This window comes from Caretta caretta, chromosome 10 (genome assembly GCF_965140235.1).
Source record: "Caretta caretta isolate rCarCar2 chromosome 10, rCarCar1.hap1, whole genome shotgun sequence".
Lineage (NCBI taxonomy): Eukaryota > Metazoa > Chordata > Testudines > Cheloniidae > Caretta > Caretta caretta.
This window is the reverse complement of record NC_134215.1, coordinates 15,063,014-15,077,488: the sequence shown is the minus strand read 5'-3', so window position 1 is coordinate 15,077,488 and position 14,475 is coordinate 15,063,014. Positions and strand designations below refer to the sequence as shown.

At 36.1% G+C, this 14,475-nt stretch overlaps 1 protein-coding gene across 11 annotated transcripts in view; it reads left to right on the top strand.

Moving 5' to 3' along the window:
* Positions 1–14,475, top strand: part of TRRAP (transformation/transcription domain associated protein) — a 155,550-nt gene that overhangs the window by 117,821 nt on the left and 23,254 nt on the right. For all 11 annotated transcript variants that reach the window (XM_075132690.1, XM_075132691.1, XM_075132689.1 and 8 more), the window contains 4 exons: positions 848–1,012; positions 3,682–3,772; positions 5,589–5,788; positions 6,862–7,123. In XM_075132690.1, coding sequence (XP_074988791.1) covers positions 848–1,012; positions 3,682–3,772; positions 5,589–5,788; positions 6,862–7,123 — 718 coding nt within the window. The remainder of the gene's footprint in view (positions 1–847; positions 1,013–3,681; positions 3,773–5,588; positions 5,789–6,861; positions 7,124–14,475) is intronic.

Below are 14,475 nucleotides of genomic sequence, written 5' to 3'. Positions count from 1 at the left end.
TACATATAAAATCAAATGAAAACTGAGCATTTTGATTCAATTTAAATCTCTTACTCACAAAGATTTAGCTGAAGGTTAGACTCTCTAAAAAGTGAAATAAATTGAAAGATTAAAATAACTGTATATTATTTATCACAAATAATGTAAAAATATATTAAATATTTTACTTTTCCATATAAACAGAGTGTGTAGTTGCTTCAGAAGACAAATGGGAGAGGAGTTGATTTCATGCAGTTGTGGAGGGGAGGTAGTTTGCAAGATGATCTCTTGAGGATGCAGTTGCCACTATGGATAGTTTAACAGATCCATAAGTAAATATGCTTCTATTCAATTAATGCTCTTAGCATGTATTTGCATAAATAAAATCCACTAATTGATGATTTTGCAGAATGTGCCTCCATCTCCTATCTTTATTCTACAGTTGAAGGATTTTTCTGAGGATGTATCATTTTGAAGTTCTTTCTTTCGAAGTTCTTTGTTCTCTAATATAAAATACAATAGATGTTTTTCTTTAATGATTGTATGGATTCCACAGACTGTGCAGATTCACTTTTGTAAATAAAAGTTTGATAATTTTTTTCATTTACTGTAGTTTGTCTTGTGTAATATGGTTGGCTATGCAGGGCTTTCTTCTGCTGCAACATTTTTTGGTTAATATTTAGAAACCTAAACATTTATGGGTGAGCTTATGCTCAAATAAATTGGTTAGTCTCTAAGGTGCCACAAGTACTCCTTTTCTTTATGGGTGAAATATGTAACTTACTAGTGACCAGATTCCATACGTCACCTTCTGAAAATACTTAATGTCAGAAAGATACAAGTTCAGATATCCTCTTTTTGCTTTTAGGTTCTCTGGCTTCTGAGTTTTGATGATGATAAGAACACACTAGCAGATGCAGTAGACAAGTACTGTATTGGTGTCCCACCTATCCAGTGGCTTGCTTGGATTCCACAGTTGTTAACATGTTTGGTTGGCTCAGAGGGCAAGCTTCTTCTGAACCTCATTAGTCAGGTAGGGTGGATGTTCGGTACAGATGATCGTTTCTACTTCTTTGTTATTCATATTGTGTTTTTGTAAGATTAGGTACTGTAAGTATTTTTAAAGCAAAATGAAGGAAGTGTTAAGATTTCAAAATTTTACTGAGTGTACAATTATGAACATGTTTCTCCATTTTTTCCATGTAAACAGGATATGTTAATTTCAAAGTGAATTTTTGATGAAACAAGATTAAATAAACAACTATTGTATACCAGGTCTGCAACAAAACATTACAACTTTCCCTCTGGTGTTGTACTTCATATTGCATTGTTGTGAATATAATTGCCCATGTTTGAAGATGCACGGTTAAATTATGCATATAATGCAGGATTAGGAATTGGAGAATTGTTCTGGTTTTGCCTTAAAGTGATTTTAAAAAAAACCCCGATATTGTTTTGCTGGGTTTTGTGTTTTGTTTTTTGGGTTTTTTTGTGGGGGGAGTAGAAGGGGCTTGAGTTGTCAGTTAAAAATTTAAAAATACCTAGCCCTGCGAGAATAATAAGCAAAGCCTATGTGGAATTTTATTCAGAGATGGCATTGCCAAATAATTAGAGAAATGACAATGAGATTTGAGGGGTTTAAACTAATAATCTAAACTCATGGGTTCAGCCCTTTCAGTGATTTGCTATATAATCTTGGACAAAGCACTTAAATCCCCGGGCCTCAGTCTGTAAAATGGGTGTCAAGGGATCTTTTTTTCCTTGTAGTCTGTCCAGCAATCTTCACAAGAGGGTTGCATCCATTCTTGTGGCCCTGGATGGAGAACTGAGCCATCATAGTGCTACCTCACCCTTAATTCCCGCCATAGGAAATTGGCGAAAGCTGTTACTGACACTAGGATCCTGTTTAGACTAGGAAAAAAAGTGGTTGGGGGGAGGATGGGTTTTTTTGTTTGTTTGTTTTGTTTTTGGTAAATGTGTTAACATGTTTTAGATTTTGATGGTTTAGTGTTTGAAAATGAGTTAGCACTTAGTATAGAGCAGTTTAAAATATGTTAGCTGTTCATGGTCAAGCATAGGCTTCTTACCCACCTAGGCCCTGTCTCGATGGTCAAAAAGGGTGATGTGTGTTGACTTGATTGAGCTAGCACAATTGTATCTTAACATGATTGAAAACCCCTTTTAAGATGCAGGCTAATGTATGAAGTCATGATAGCTGGCTGTGTTGTAGCCTAGGCTGCTCCAGGCTACAATGTCCCCTCAGTCCCCTGGATGCTGACAAAAGGGAAAAATCATCCCTTTTCTCATGACTTCCCTTTCCATTTTTACAGTGCTCCCACTTTCTGTATGTTTGCCGTTGCCCCTACCTTTTTTAGGGTCCTAAGAGAGAATTACTGTGTTTTAAAAAGAAATATAAGATAGCAGAATTACAATAAAATGGAGATTTTGAAAAGAGAGATACTCCCCTGCAGCCTTGAGGAAGCAGAATATTTTGGGGCATGCTTCCTGATTTCATTGTATCTTGGTGTTGTGTCTTTCAAAACAAGAGTTCAGCTGTCTACTGAGGATTGATGCATGTACTTCTTGCATTAGAATAAAAACTGTTTCACCAACTTGTTGAGGCTCAGTATTTATAAAGCTCTTTTTAGTAAAATTTTCAAAAGTGCTAGGTGATTTAAGGCCTCAAGTCCCATTGAGAGTCATTGGGCTTAGGTCCATAAGTCCCTTAAATGCTTTTGAAAAAATGTCCTTTTTTGATAATAGGAGGAAAGAAGGGTGTTATAAAAGTTTTATGTATTATTAATTTGTGGCCTTAAGGTTGCAGAAGAAATTAAAAAAATGAACTTTATTGGAAATGAGATTTTTACCAGATAAACTTCTCATAAAATCATTTATTCCTGGTTTGACTCCATGGAAAGTATATACATCATGTCAGTAATCTCTGTTCAGTTATATTTGGACACTCTAAGATTATTTGTACATATCTTGCTCATTTAAATGTAAGGACAGTATATTTTTAAGAAAAAATATGGCTAGAAAAACTTTTTTGCCATATCTTATGCTTGCCTACATCATATGGCCAAGTTAAGTACATTGTTCCACTCATTTAATGGACACTGAGATTTATAGATTTAAAGGCAAAAGTTGTATGTTAATGTGCACTCAGCTTTTTTCTGTAGGAGCCATAAAACCTTTGTTTGGTGAAAGTGGTATCCCTTTACATTAAGTGACTATTTTTCACATTCAGTGCAGCAATTATGTGGAGTAAGGTTACTCTCTAATGGGCCTAGCTATCACGTGACATTGGGTTCATTGGGAATTGTGGCCTAATTTAAAGACTAACTGGTGTTATGTCTGTTTTTCTTCTATTATGTGCATGAGTAAGATCTTTGAGCTGGTCAGGTACTCTTGCATTATGCTGTTTCCAGATTTATTAGGCAATACAATAGTGGGAATCCTAATTAGATATCCCTTACTACAGTGTGCAGAGAACCACCATGTCATTTCTATGACTCTACCCTCTTTTTCTTTGGATTTTTTTGTTGCTGAAATGAAGTTTAATGATAGATTCTAAATAAATCAGTGAATTCTTGAAATGCACTTGTTTAGTATATACTCGAGCTCTTGTGTATTCTTTATAGATTCCCTTTGTAAACCAACAAAATAGTGACGATAATTTCCTATGTGTTTATATTCAAATAGGTGGGAAGAGTCTATCCCCAGGCTGTCTACTTTCCTATCAGGACCCTCTATTTGACACTGAAGATAGAACAACGAGAGCGCTACAAAAGTGGTGAGTTGTTAGTCTTAAAATTCACTGTGCTCAATTGGCAGTTGCAACTTCGTCTCTCCAATGGGGATTCCCTGACTTCCTGGTAAATCAAGTTCACTAGGAAGGATAGCTACTTATCAAGGCTTAGAGCTTAAGGGAATAATTAATGGTAAACTTGTTTGGGTTTAGCATGTCTGTCTGCAAATATCTATGAATACTTCACAATTTTGTTGAATATATTCATTATATTAAGTTCTATATACTTATGTGCCCGCATTACTGTAATATCGGAGAGCTGCACAATCATTCATGGGTTTTTATCCTCATAAAGCCCTTGTGAGTTACAGCAGTGCTGTTATCCTGAGTTTGCAGATGGGGAACTGAGGCATAGAGATTGAGTCATCTAAAATCATGCAGGATGTCTGTCAGAATAATAGCGGAACCCAGTCTCCAGAGTCCCAGTCCACAATATTAGCCAGGAAGCTGTCCTTCCTTTTGGTTAGTTTTGATTGGATGCATAGGTCACATGGCATTCTATTCACTGTTGGATGAACGTAGCTGTTTAGAATCAGCTTTCAGTGCACATGTCAGTGTTTAAGATAAACTTCTTGCCATATATGTTCTCTAAATTTTTACCTTGAATTAAACGTCCTCTGTAAATGCTCTCTAAAATTCACTGTCACACTGTATTTTCAAGGACACTAACCACACGAGTGCAAACAAAATAGAAGCAATTCTGGGTTTTGATCTATTGGGGTGGGGGGGCGAATGAAGGATATGTCCAGCTATTTTCAGGAACAAATCCCTGTGAAGCATAACCCTATCAAGCAGTTCCACAGCACCTACTTATTCTTTTGGCCCATGTAGTCTCTCAAGAATAGCTCCCAAGAAAACTATTTGAACAACATAAATATTTCCTTTTGTTCTAGTTGTTTTGTTTTGTTGTTTTTGGTTACAAGTGCATTGTTTAGGTAATCGCCTGTTGCACTTGTGAATCAGTGTATTTTCTGCATACGTTCTAAAGGGCACTATTTAAGTAACATCCTATTTCCTAGGTGTATTGCTCTACAGAGGGAAAAATGTTCACATACAATAATACTAAAATTACATTTCTTGATATTAGTTGTATGTTGCCTTTTTGTTGGTTTTCATTACATTAATTTCCAGAAATGGATGTTCTCTAGGCAAAATTCTGCCTTAATAATGATATCACTGCATGTATAATAGATAGTTGATCATTTTTCTCTAGACTCTACCTCATACTTTGTAACTCCTAAACATTGCTCTTAAGTCATATGGTATCATTTGAAACAGCGTCTCATCATTTAGTAAGTTGCAAGCTCATACCCTGAAATTGACCTGTTAATTATATCATTCATAAGACCATTCAGTGGTCTTTGTATAATAAATTAGTTTTAGTAAGAGATGTTCCTTAGGATAAATTTCATACCTGTTGATACTAGATCACCTGTTGTCCCAGTTATGTTATGAGGTTTCATGAAAGCAGAAAGAAATTGAATATCTTAGCTTTTGCCTTTTACTTTAAGAGGAAATGTATTGCGCAAACCAATGCAAAAAGATTAAAGGTACAAGTCTTCACTCATTTTAAAAAAAAGTATGTTTTGCTCTTAACTTTATGAAACAATGAAATACCATTTGTAACAAAATTATATTTTAAACAATTTTGATTTAATCTTTTATTTTCCACTGAATTATAGAAAACTAGCTTCAGTTTCCTTTGGAAGCAGATTCAGACAGTATATTTTTTTGAGTATCATGCAATCATCTCTTTTATAGTTCTCTGAAAGTTAACTATGCTGTTTGGGTTTTGTCCCAGATTCTGGACAGCAGCAGCCAAGTTCAGTAGGAAATCAATCTCATTCTGCATCAGATCCTGGGCCAATAAGAGCCACTGCACCTATGTGGCGCTGCAGCCGAATTATGCATATGCAGCGAGAACTGCATCCGACACTTTTGTCCTCACTGGAAGGAATTGTAGATCAAATGGTCTGGTTCAGAGAGAATTGGCATGAAGAGGTATTTGGGCTTAATATAACTATTCAGAATTACTTTACATGCATAAAATCCAAATCAAATTTAGATGTATAATATGTATAAAATAGACTGTTTATTTTTCGTATCTGACAGTATTTTCTATAGATTTTGTTTAGTAAACTGTTGCACAATAAACTGGTCTGTTTAAAAAATAACCCTAACAATTCTGCCTTCAGATGTAGCAACTTTTAATTTTTCTATAGTCTTAGAAGTGATGTAGATGCTGTGGAAAAAATCTCTCCGAAATAATTAGTGTGATAAATATTTCTTCTAATCATAGAATTCCAGCTGAATCTTGTATTGCAAGGGACACTTTAAATTCTTGCATTATGTTTCTTTGTGTTTCTCTTTAGATGTGGTGGTTTGTGAAGTAGAATTGGGAGCTACTGCACAAAGTCTAAATTAAATTTGATCTGTGTGTTTTGGAAAGTAAATACAGCACATTTAATACTCTGGAATCTTGCTTGACCAGATTATCCACTTTAGCGTTTGCCTCCCAAAATAATTGTTTCTTACCCCTACTCAGAAGAGATTTAATACCATAGGCTTTAATAAGGTCTCATATTACTAACACTTTGTTATTTTATGAAAACCTCCTCATGTTTATTAATGTACTCCAGAATACTGAGAATTTAAATTAGAGCTGTCAAATGAACAAAGTACATTTTGTGATGCACTTTATTTGTTACATCTGTGTAATTTGCTAATTTTCAGTGGTAAGACTCAATGCTTCAACTCTCAGTAGTAGGCCCTTATTGAATATCTGATGATTCTTTTGCTAAATAGCATCTCAGGCACTACTACAAATAAAGTTCTTCTGTATTTTGACTTAAGGGCCAGCTATTGCTTCCAGTGACTGCAATGGAAGCAGAAAGAGGCCTTCCATAAATAAGATTCATAATCTAGATTTAAGTAAAGGATAATTTTACTATTAGAAAATGTATTCTGGTTTTGCTGTATTCTAGTACCGCATTGGATGGTAGTAGTAGTGTATATTTGTTGTCAAATCAAAAGACCTAACAATATACTTGTTTTTTCTTTTATTCTTTTATTAGGTTCTTAGACAGCTGCAGCAAGGCCTGGCAAAGTGCTATTCAGTTGCCTTTGAGAAAAGTGGAGCTGTTTCAGATGCCAAAATCACTCCCCATACACTAAATTTTGTCAAGAAGTTGGTCAGTACCTTTGGAGTGGGACTGGAGAATGTGTCAAATGTCTCCACTATGTTTTCCAGTGCAGCTTCAGAGTCGTTGGCTAGAAGAGCACAGGCTACAGCTCAAGACCCTGTATTTCAGAAATTAAAAGGGCAGTTTACAACAGGTGAGATCTTACAACATATGTTCAAGTGGCAAAGAGTCCTATGGCACCATATAGACTAACAGATGTATTGGAGCATAAGCTTTCGTGGGTGAATAACAATCTGCAATTAAAATATTGTTTGTCCAATGTTCAGATCCGAAAATGGTCTTTACTCTTCCTTTCTGAGGAGGAAAAATGACTATAGAACAAACCAAATTTTTATCATTTGAAAAATTTACAATGGTCTAGTGCCTGTCAATTCCTATACTCTTTGGAGTAGTAAAAAATGCATGCAAGAAAATTGGACCACAACACCGGAGAAAGAACGTTTGTAGTATAGTATGTAGTTTTTCCATTCTTGCCATATCTGTAGTCAAATTACTCCTGTTTACAAAAATAAGTACATTACAGCACTTCAACAAAGGATTAGCACATTTTGACTGCTTGCATGGTGAATGACAAATCTATCTGGCAGATTAAAACTATTAATAGCTCGATAGTCCTTATTTATACTAAAAGCACACAATGTAAGTCACTTAAAATGTAATCACAATTTTCATCACAAAAGTCCAACAAACAGTATTATGTACAGTTTTCCAAAATTATCAACATCTGATAGGTAATATTAATTTTGGATAGCTAGATTATAAAATTCTCTACACATTCACATAATTGTGTTAGATAAATCCATAACAATAGGCAGGTCTAATAAAAAGGATTCTTTTGGGAAGTAGCTTATTAGGTATTTCATACTTTTATTTGCCAGCAGAATTATAATATTTTATGTGTCTCTGGTGTTGAATTGAAAGTGAGTCACTTACCTAAGAAAAGCCTACAAAGCAGTTTTAATGTAACAAACACTCAGAAGTATCAAGGCCACTCAGACATTGCCTATATATGAGATACAGAAGCTTAACATTTTATGGGTGGGGATTTCATGGTTTCCTTGGTCATGGAAATTTGCTTCTGTTGCAGCAATACTTCCTTGGCTTATCCTGAAAAAAGACTAAAAATCAGAGAAAGTGGAATAGTAGACTATAAACTCTTTCAAACAGAAAAATATTAAACCTCTGAATTGGAAAGGCATATTTTAATGTAGAGCTACGTTTTCAACTGTTTTTCTAAAGCCTATTTTGATAAATTCATTTTAAAATTTTAGACGTTAGTGTTCATAAGTAATTATGGAACTTAACTGTATTCAGTATTCAAGGTCAGCACTATTACTGAGTACTTTATTGAGTTAGAGTTATAGTGTTTTTTCAAGCATCTTACCGACTATGATGTGAAAATAAGTGATCTGTTGAGATTCTTGTGAAAGTAGCTCCCAGTCACAGATATGACCTACATATCTTGTGCACATTTTGTATTGCATGATGTACTCTTTGAAACACAGCAGTTGCATGACAGTAGATAATAGAAGTCCTGAACCATATGATTAAATTTAATGGATAAAGGCTACAAGGGAGGGAAAGAGTAGTTGAAGCATTTCACATATCCCCAATTGTCTGAAAATTACAGAGAATCAAAATACAGTTAATGTAGATAAGGATTTCTTATTTTTGAAAACCTTTTATTATTTACATATTGCAATATCAGGACACATTTAGTCACTGAAGATAATTGTTTTTATAGTGTTTTTTATGTTATCTTAGTCCTTATTAATTTCTCTTGATGCTTTGTTTCCTTCCAGATACAACTTCTGGGAGATCTTAATTTTTGTAGGCTTTAGAGGACAATAATTATGAAGTTAGACTTGGAATTCTAAGAGGAACATAGAAGGGAGTAGTTACTTTTTAAAAACAAAACAAAAACCCCCGCAACCTCTTAGGAAAAGTATTGTAAGACTTAAGATTAATTATTTTGTAGTGTCCAACTTTGGTATGAAAATAGCTTATACTGATAACATTTTCATTTTATTCTGTATGGTATTTTCTTTGCACAATTTCAAAATTTATAAGTGGCATATTTAAAGTTTCTAGCTTTGTTATCCTGTCAGACTTTTACAAAAATTATATGCATCAGTGTTTAAACAAACCTAAAGGGGGAAGTTTTTTCTGGAGCTATTTAATAAAATAACATTTTAAAGTAATCAAGATACAAAGTGTTTCCCTTAAATTTCAGTTTAAGAATAAGGAATTTGCCTGATTATTTTTTTTCTTGCAGACTTCAAAATTTATTTTTCAATTATGATTAAGCGTGAGTGGTTACAGGATTAAAATAGTTATTTTAGTTAGTGCTAGATTAGATTAGGCTTTAATCTATTAAATTTGGGGTTTAATTCAAAATTGAAGTGTGAAAAAATAGATGAAATTAAATTGGTGAATATGCTTGCTTTGTGGAGTCTTCTATAATTTAATTTATTATGCAGAAAATGAAATTAGGTTTGTGATTAATTTGCAGTAGAAGTAGAAACTACATTATCAAATTAATAGAAACTTAATTACTGGATTTAGCAAATGTATTAACATTTTTGGACAACAATTAGTAGTAGATCATGCCTACATTTCCTTATGTGCTTTGGGCCTGTTCATTCTGAGTCAATGGGGTCTGCATTCTGTTACACTTAGAAGTGACCATGTTTGTATTTATAGTTTTCAACATCTTTTGTATTTACTTGATGCGTGGATATTTACATCTGGTTTCCAAGTCTTCTATGACATGTGTATATTAGTTCAGAATCTATCTAAAGGTAAACTGTGTTCCCTGCAGTTATTCTTAGGTTACTGTTGACAGATAGATATATTTTCAAAAGACATATGCAAATAATGTATTGTGGTTCCATAACCTCTTCTTCCAACAGTTGAGATCTTTCTTTCTTCCTGCAAATACAAAAAGGAGATCAGATACCTCCAGGAGGCTTCAGGGATTGGCCATACCCTTTCCATCCTCATTCTAAAATCTCTATCTACAGCCAAGCAAATGGAGTTCAGCTTGTTTTCTCTCTTATCTGTTACCATCCCAGCTTTTAAAGCCAAGTTTAAGTTCCAATAGTTCCCTGCTCTATAATTTTGCCAGAATTTTTGATGGGATGGTTCTATAAACAGGACCATTTGCCAAGTTCTGTGCCTTCTCTCTCCCAACATAGTACAGTCGGCTAAATAGAGCCAAGGCAAGGAGCTAGCCCGTCTTTGAAGAAATCTCTCCACTGTCATAGAAAGAGAGTATTGTTGCAATTATTCAATTATTCCTGGATGGATGTTGAGCCTGGAACAATCCTATTAAATACGAGCTGATGGTGAATGACATCTCTCACCTTCTGGTTAATAGGAGTAGTAGAACTAGTTCCCCCAGAAAAAAGCTGCTTCTTCTAGTATATATCCCGGTGGGTGCTCCACTATAGGATGTGCGTGTACCTGAACACATGCAGTTGGAAATTTGACTCAGCAGTGTCTGTGGGTCTGTGCCTGGACGCTCTACTACCTTGTGTTCCAAAGCAAGAGTATAAAGGAAGGAGAAGATCTGCTGTTGCTCCAGTTTCTTCTCAGTGCTTGCTGCTCAAGACAGAGTGACTGTGTCCGCTGCTTCCTAGAAGACTTTGCCATTAGTTGGTTTATTTTCTTTTCTCAGTATTTAGTTTCCTTTTCCTTCCACAAGTTTGTGTGTTAGGGGGATTCCTACCCAGGACTGATTCCTTGGCCTTCCTCTTCTGCCAAACTTCTGGGGTATGCTGAAGGTCCCAGGATTCAAATCGTGCTAGACTTGCAACATATTTTTCTCCTGGAGTGATGGGCATTCTAGCTGTTTCCAGTGTCTGAGACTCTCATTCCATCCAAGTGCAAAATTTGTATGGGGTTTAAGAGGAAGTCCTTACTCCTTTGATTTGGCATCTAGATTTGATGCCCAGCTTGGAAGAGTAGTGTTGAAGTTGCTTTAATATTTCTCAATCTCTCTCACCTGGTGGGTCATTGTGGTTTGCCAGAGGAGGGGATGCATATAGGTAATTCTCAAAAGAGAAAGTTAGTTATTGTAGTAATTGGTTTGTTGAGATAATTGTCTTTATAAGTCCATACACTGCACCCACCGTCCCCACTTCTTCACATTAGTTGGTTAAGGATTTTTGAATTACTGTAAAGAACAAAAGTGGGTTCAGGATTACACCCTGATTTATATCTTCGGATTCTGTTATGAGTAATGATAAGATTTTGTCACAGAGATCACAGACTGTGTCTTTCAGAGACCTATGTGACATTTTCCCTTCAGCTTTAGCCACGTGCCCTGAGTGGCGGGGCCGGAGCCTTGGAGCCCCAGCCACTGCGGGGTCCCCAAGGTGTCAAGTACTGTGGGTGGCAGGGGCCCCGAAGAGCCGAGTTGCCGGCCCCAGAGTCTTCAGCTGCCACGGGCGGTGGGGGCCCCGGATGTTTGAGCTGTGGGCGGTGGAGGCCCCAGATGTCTGAGCTGTGGGCAGTGTGGGCCCTGGACTCTCAGCTGTTGCAGGTGTTAGACACATCCTCGCCCCCCACCCACCTCCCAGCGGGGCTCGGGTTTTAGTCATCCCCCCCATCAGTCCCACCCCCATTATTTTTAGTAAAAGTCAGACAGGTGGTCACGGGTTTCTGTGAATTTTAGTTTATTGCCCATGACCTGTGTGTGACTTTTACTAAAAATAATTGTGACAAAATCTTAACCTTAGTTATGAGAAAAGAGGCTGTATGGATAAGTCCTTCTTATGGCTGCATGCCGTGGGATTCTGACGTACGTGTAATTGTGGTAACCTGTTATTTTTATCATAGTAATTATAAAAACAATGTTTGCTCTGATAAGTAAATGTGTTGGTGTTATCTATGGGTAATTCCACATTTGTCAGAATTTTCCCAATATTTTCTACACTTTACATTTGACTGTGATTTCTTCATTGCCTTGGTAAATCTTGAACTAATTCAAGGAGCAAGACTTAGCTTTTAGTAGTGGTTGAAATAGATAAATAAAACATTATCTGTCTAAATTAAGCTGTCTGCAAAGCAAAGTACAAAAGTCTTTCACCAGAGTGAAGTGAGTGATATTTCTTCTCCCCTTCTTACGGCTGAAGTTACTTATTTTCTTCTCAGATGGGCTCTGTGTGGAGCCCATGTGACATGAATGAAAAAGATTAATTAATTGAGCTCACTCTCTGTCATTCCTATCTGCTATTGAGAAACAAAGCAAAAAAAATCTAAAATAGGCATTTTCACCAAACTGGAGTAATTCCTATAGTGAAATGAATGACTTGGTGTAAAAATAAATTAACATGGTAGCATATTTCCACCACGTTGGATATTTGCATGTCATTAGAATACTGTAGTTGTAATTTGGGGACATTTTGCTGCACTTCATGGAGTTACAGAAAGAAATAATGCAGTCCTATTGTCACTTTTTTGTAAAGTGATTTACTCATATTGCTCACTAGAGGGTAGACTTGGAATTATAATCAGATATTTTTATTATAATATTTGTAGTTATCAGAGTTGTGCTGCGCATAGTGTATAAAAGCAGAACAGGAACTGTCAGTTAACTACAGTAATAGTTCTTAGACTCTAGCAGAATTATTCTTCATGTCTCTAACCTGGAAACTGCACGTGTCCTTTATGAGTTTTCCTTATGTTTTGAAAGAAATTGAAATTAATATGTAAGTCTAATATAGGACAGTCTCACACTAAATATTTTGGCGTGAGAATCAGCATTGTTGTGGCTACCAATGGTGCTCTGAACATTTTTTTAGAGCAGCTGCTGCTATGAAACCAGCAGAGTGTAAAACACCATTATATGTTGATACAAAGAAAATAAATTTCTTTTAAATTAATTTGATTTTTTTTAAATCAGAATAGAAAAAGATAAAGAAATCCTGTCATGATTTAAAAAAAACTCTCTAAAAGTTAGCAGCATCATAAGGAATTCATTAAATTGATATCATCCGTGTGTGTGTGTGTGAGAGAGAGAGAGAGAGAGAGAAGTATGCTGTGTATATAATGTGCGAGTATATAGTGGTTACCCTTTAAAAACCTAAGAGATTTATGGCAACTGTCAGGTTTTTAGGAGGTGATTATTTGTGCATGCATGTATGCATTTCCTTCTCTCTGTCTCTCTCTCGCTCTCTCTCTCACACACACTGAATTGTGGCTAATAGTGTATAGGGCCAGTTTTTTTTATTTTGCATTCAAAAAGTACACCCACAAAAACATGGTGTATTGAGGTTCTGTAAAATTTGTTTGTAGAGGGAGTTACCAGATTTGTGGACAAAATGCATCTTTTTGTGACCCCTGTTTTTGTGGTTGTGGTTGAAAATTTGGCCCCAGTGTGTTTGTAATTATTTCATTGTTAGTGCACTGTAAATGGATGTTCATGGCAGATGTTTGTCTAATATGATCCAATTTCTCTTTCCTCTCAGGTTTTACACTCACAATTATTTTAACTTATTTCTCTCAAATGCTTAATAGTTATATTGGAGACCTAGAAAATATTTTACATATGTAACAGACTGCACAGTAGTTTGTGTTCTAAATGTACTGTGTCATCTCTGAGATTAACAGATAATTTTCCCTAGCATTCTAGTTGTATTAAGCCATATTGGAGATTTCACATGCAGAAATTGTTCTACTATAAGGGTATGTCTTCACTACCCGCCGATTGGCGGGCAGTGATCGAGCTAGCGGGGAATCGATTATCATGTCTAGTCTAGACGCGATAAATCGACCCCCGAGAACTCTCCTGTACTCCAGCGCCGGGAGAGGCATAGGCAGAGTCGAAGGGGGGAGCGGCAGCAGTCGACTAACCGCGGTGAAGACACCACAGGAAGTCGATCTAAGTACGTCGACTTCAGCTACATTATTCACATAGCTGAAGTTGCGTAACTTAGATCGATCCCCCCAGTGTAAACCAGGGCTAACTGTGAATCTTGTACAGGCTCTGAGGAAATGTGCAGTGCGTTTCTAACACAGTAAAGCTAAAGAAGACCTTGCTTGTTTTGACAAATTGATCAATGGTAAATATTATGCAATTTTCAGAGTTTAATATGCAGTAACTGGGATTTACACTATTGTCAGTTTCTATCTTGTAAATTCTGTTCTGTTTGGGCTCTTATCCCATGTTCTCCACTGTGGTACCTAAGCACCTACCAATAGTTTGCAGTAGCCATTTTGGTCCCAGGATATGAGAGAGACAAGATAGCAGATAAGGTAATATCTTGTATTGAACCAACTTCTGTTGGTACAAAGCACAAGCTTTCGAGGCACACAGAACTCTTCTTCAGTTCTGGGGAAAGAAAAAGACTGAGGTAAATACAAGCTGGGACAGATTGTTAAGCATAAGACAGAGGTGTTAACAGACCTCTCTTCCTTTAATAGTCCCTATGTGCTAACTACTTAGGCTAAACAATCGCCACTTTGCATTTAGCGGTGATG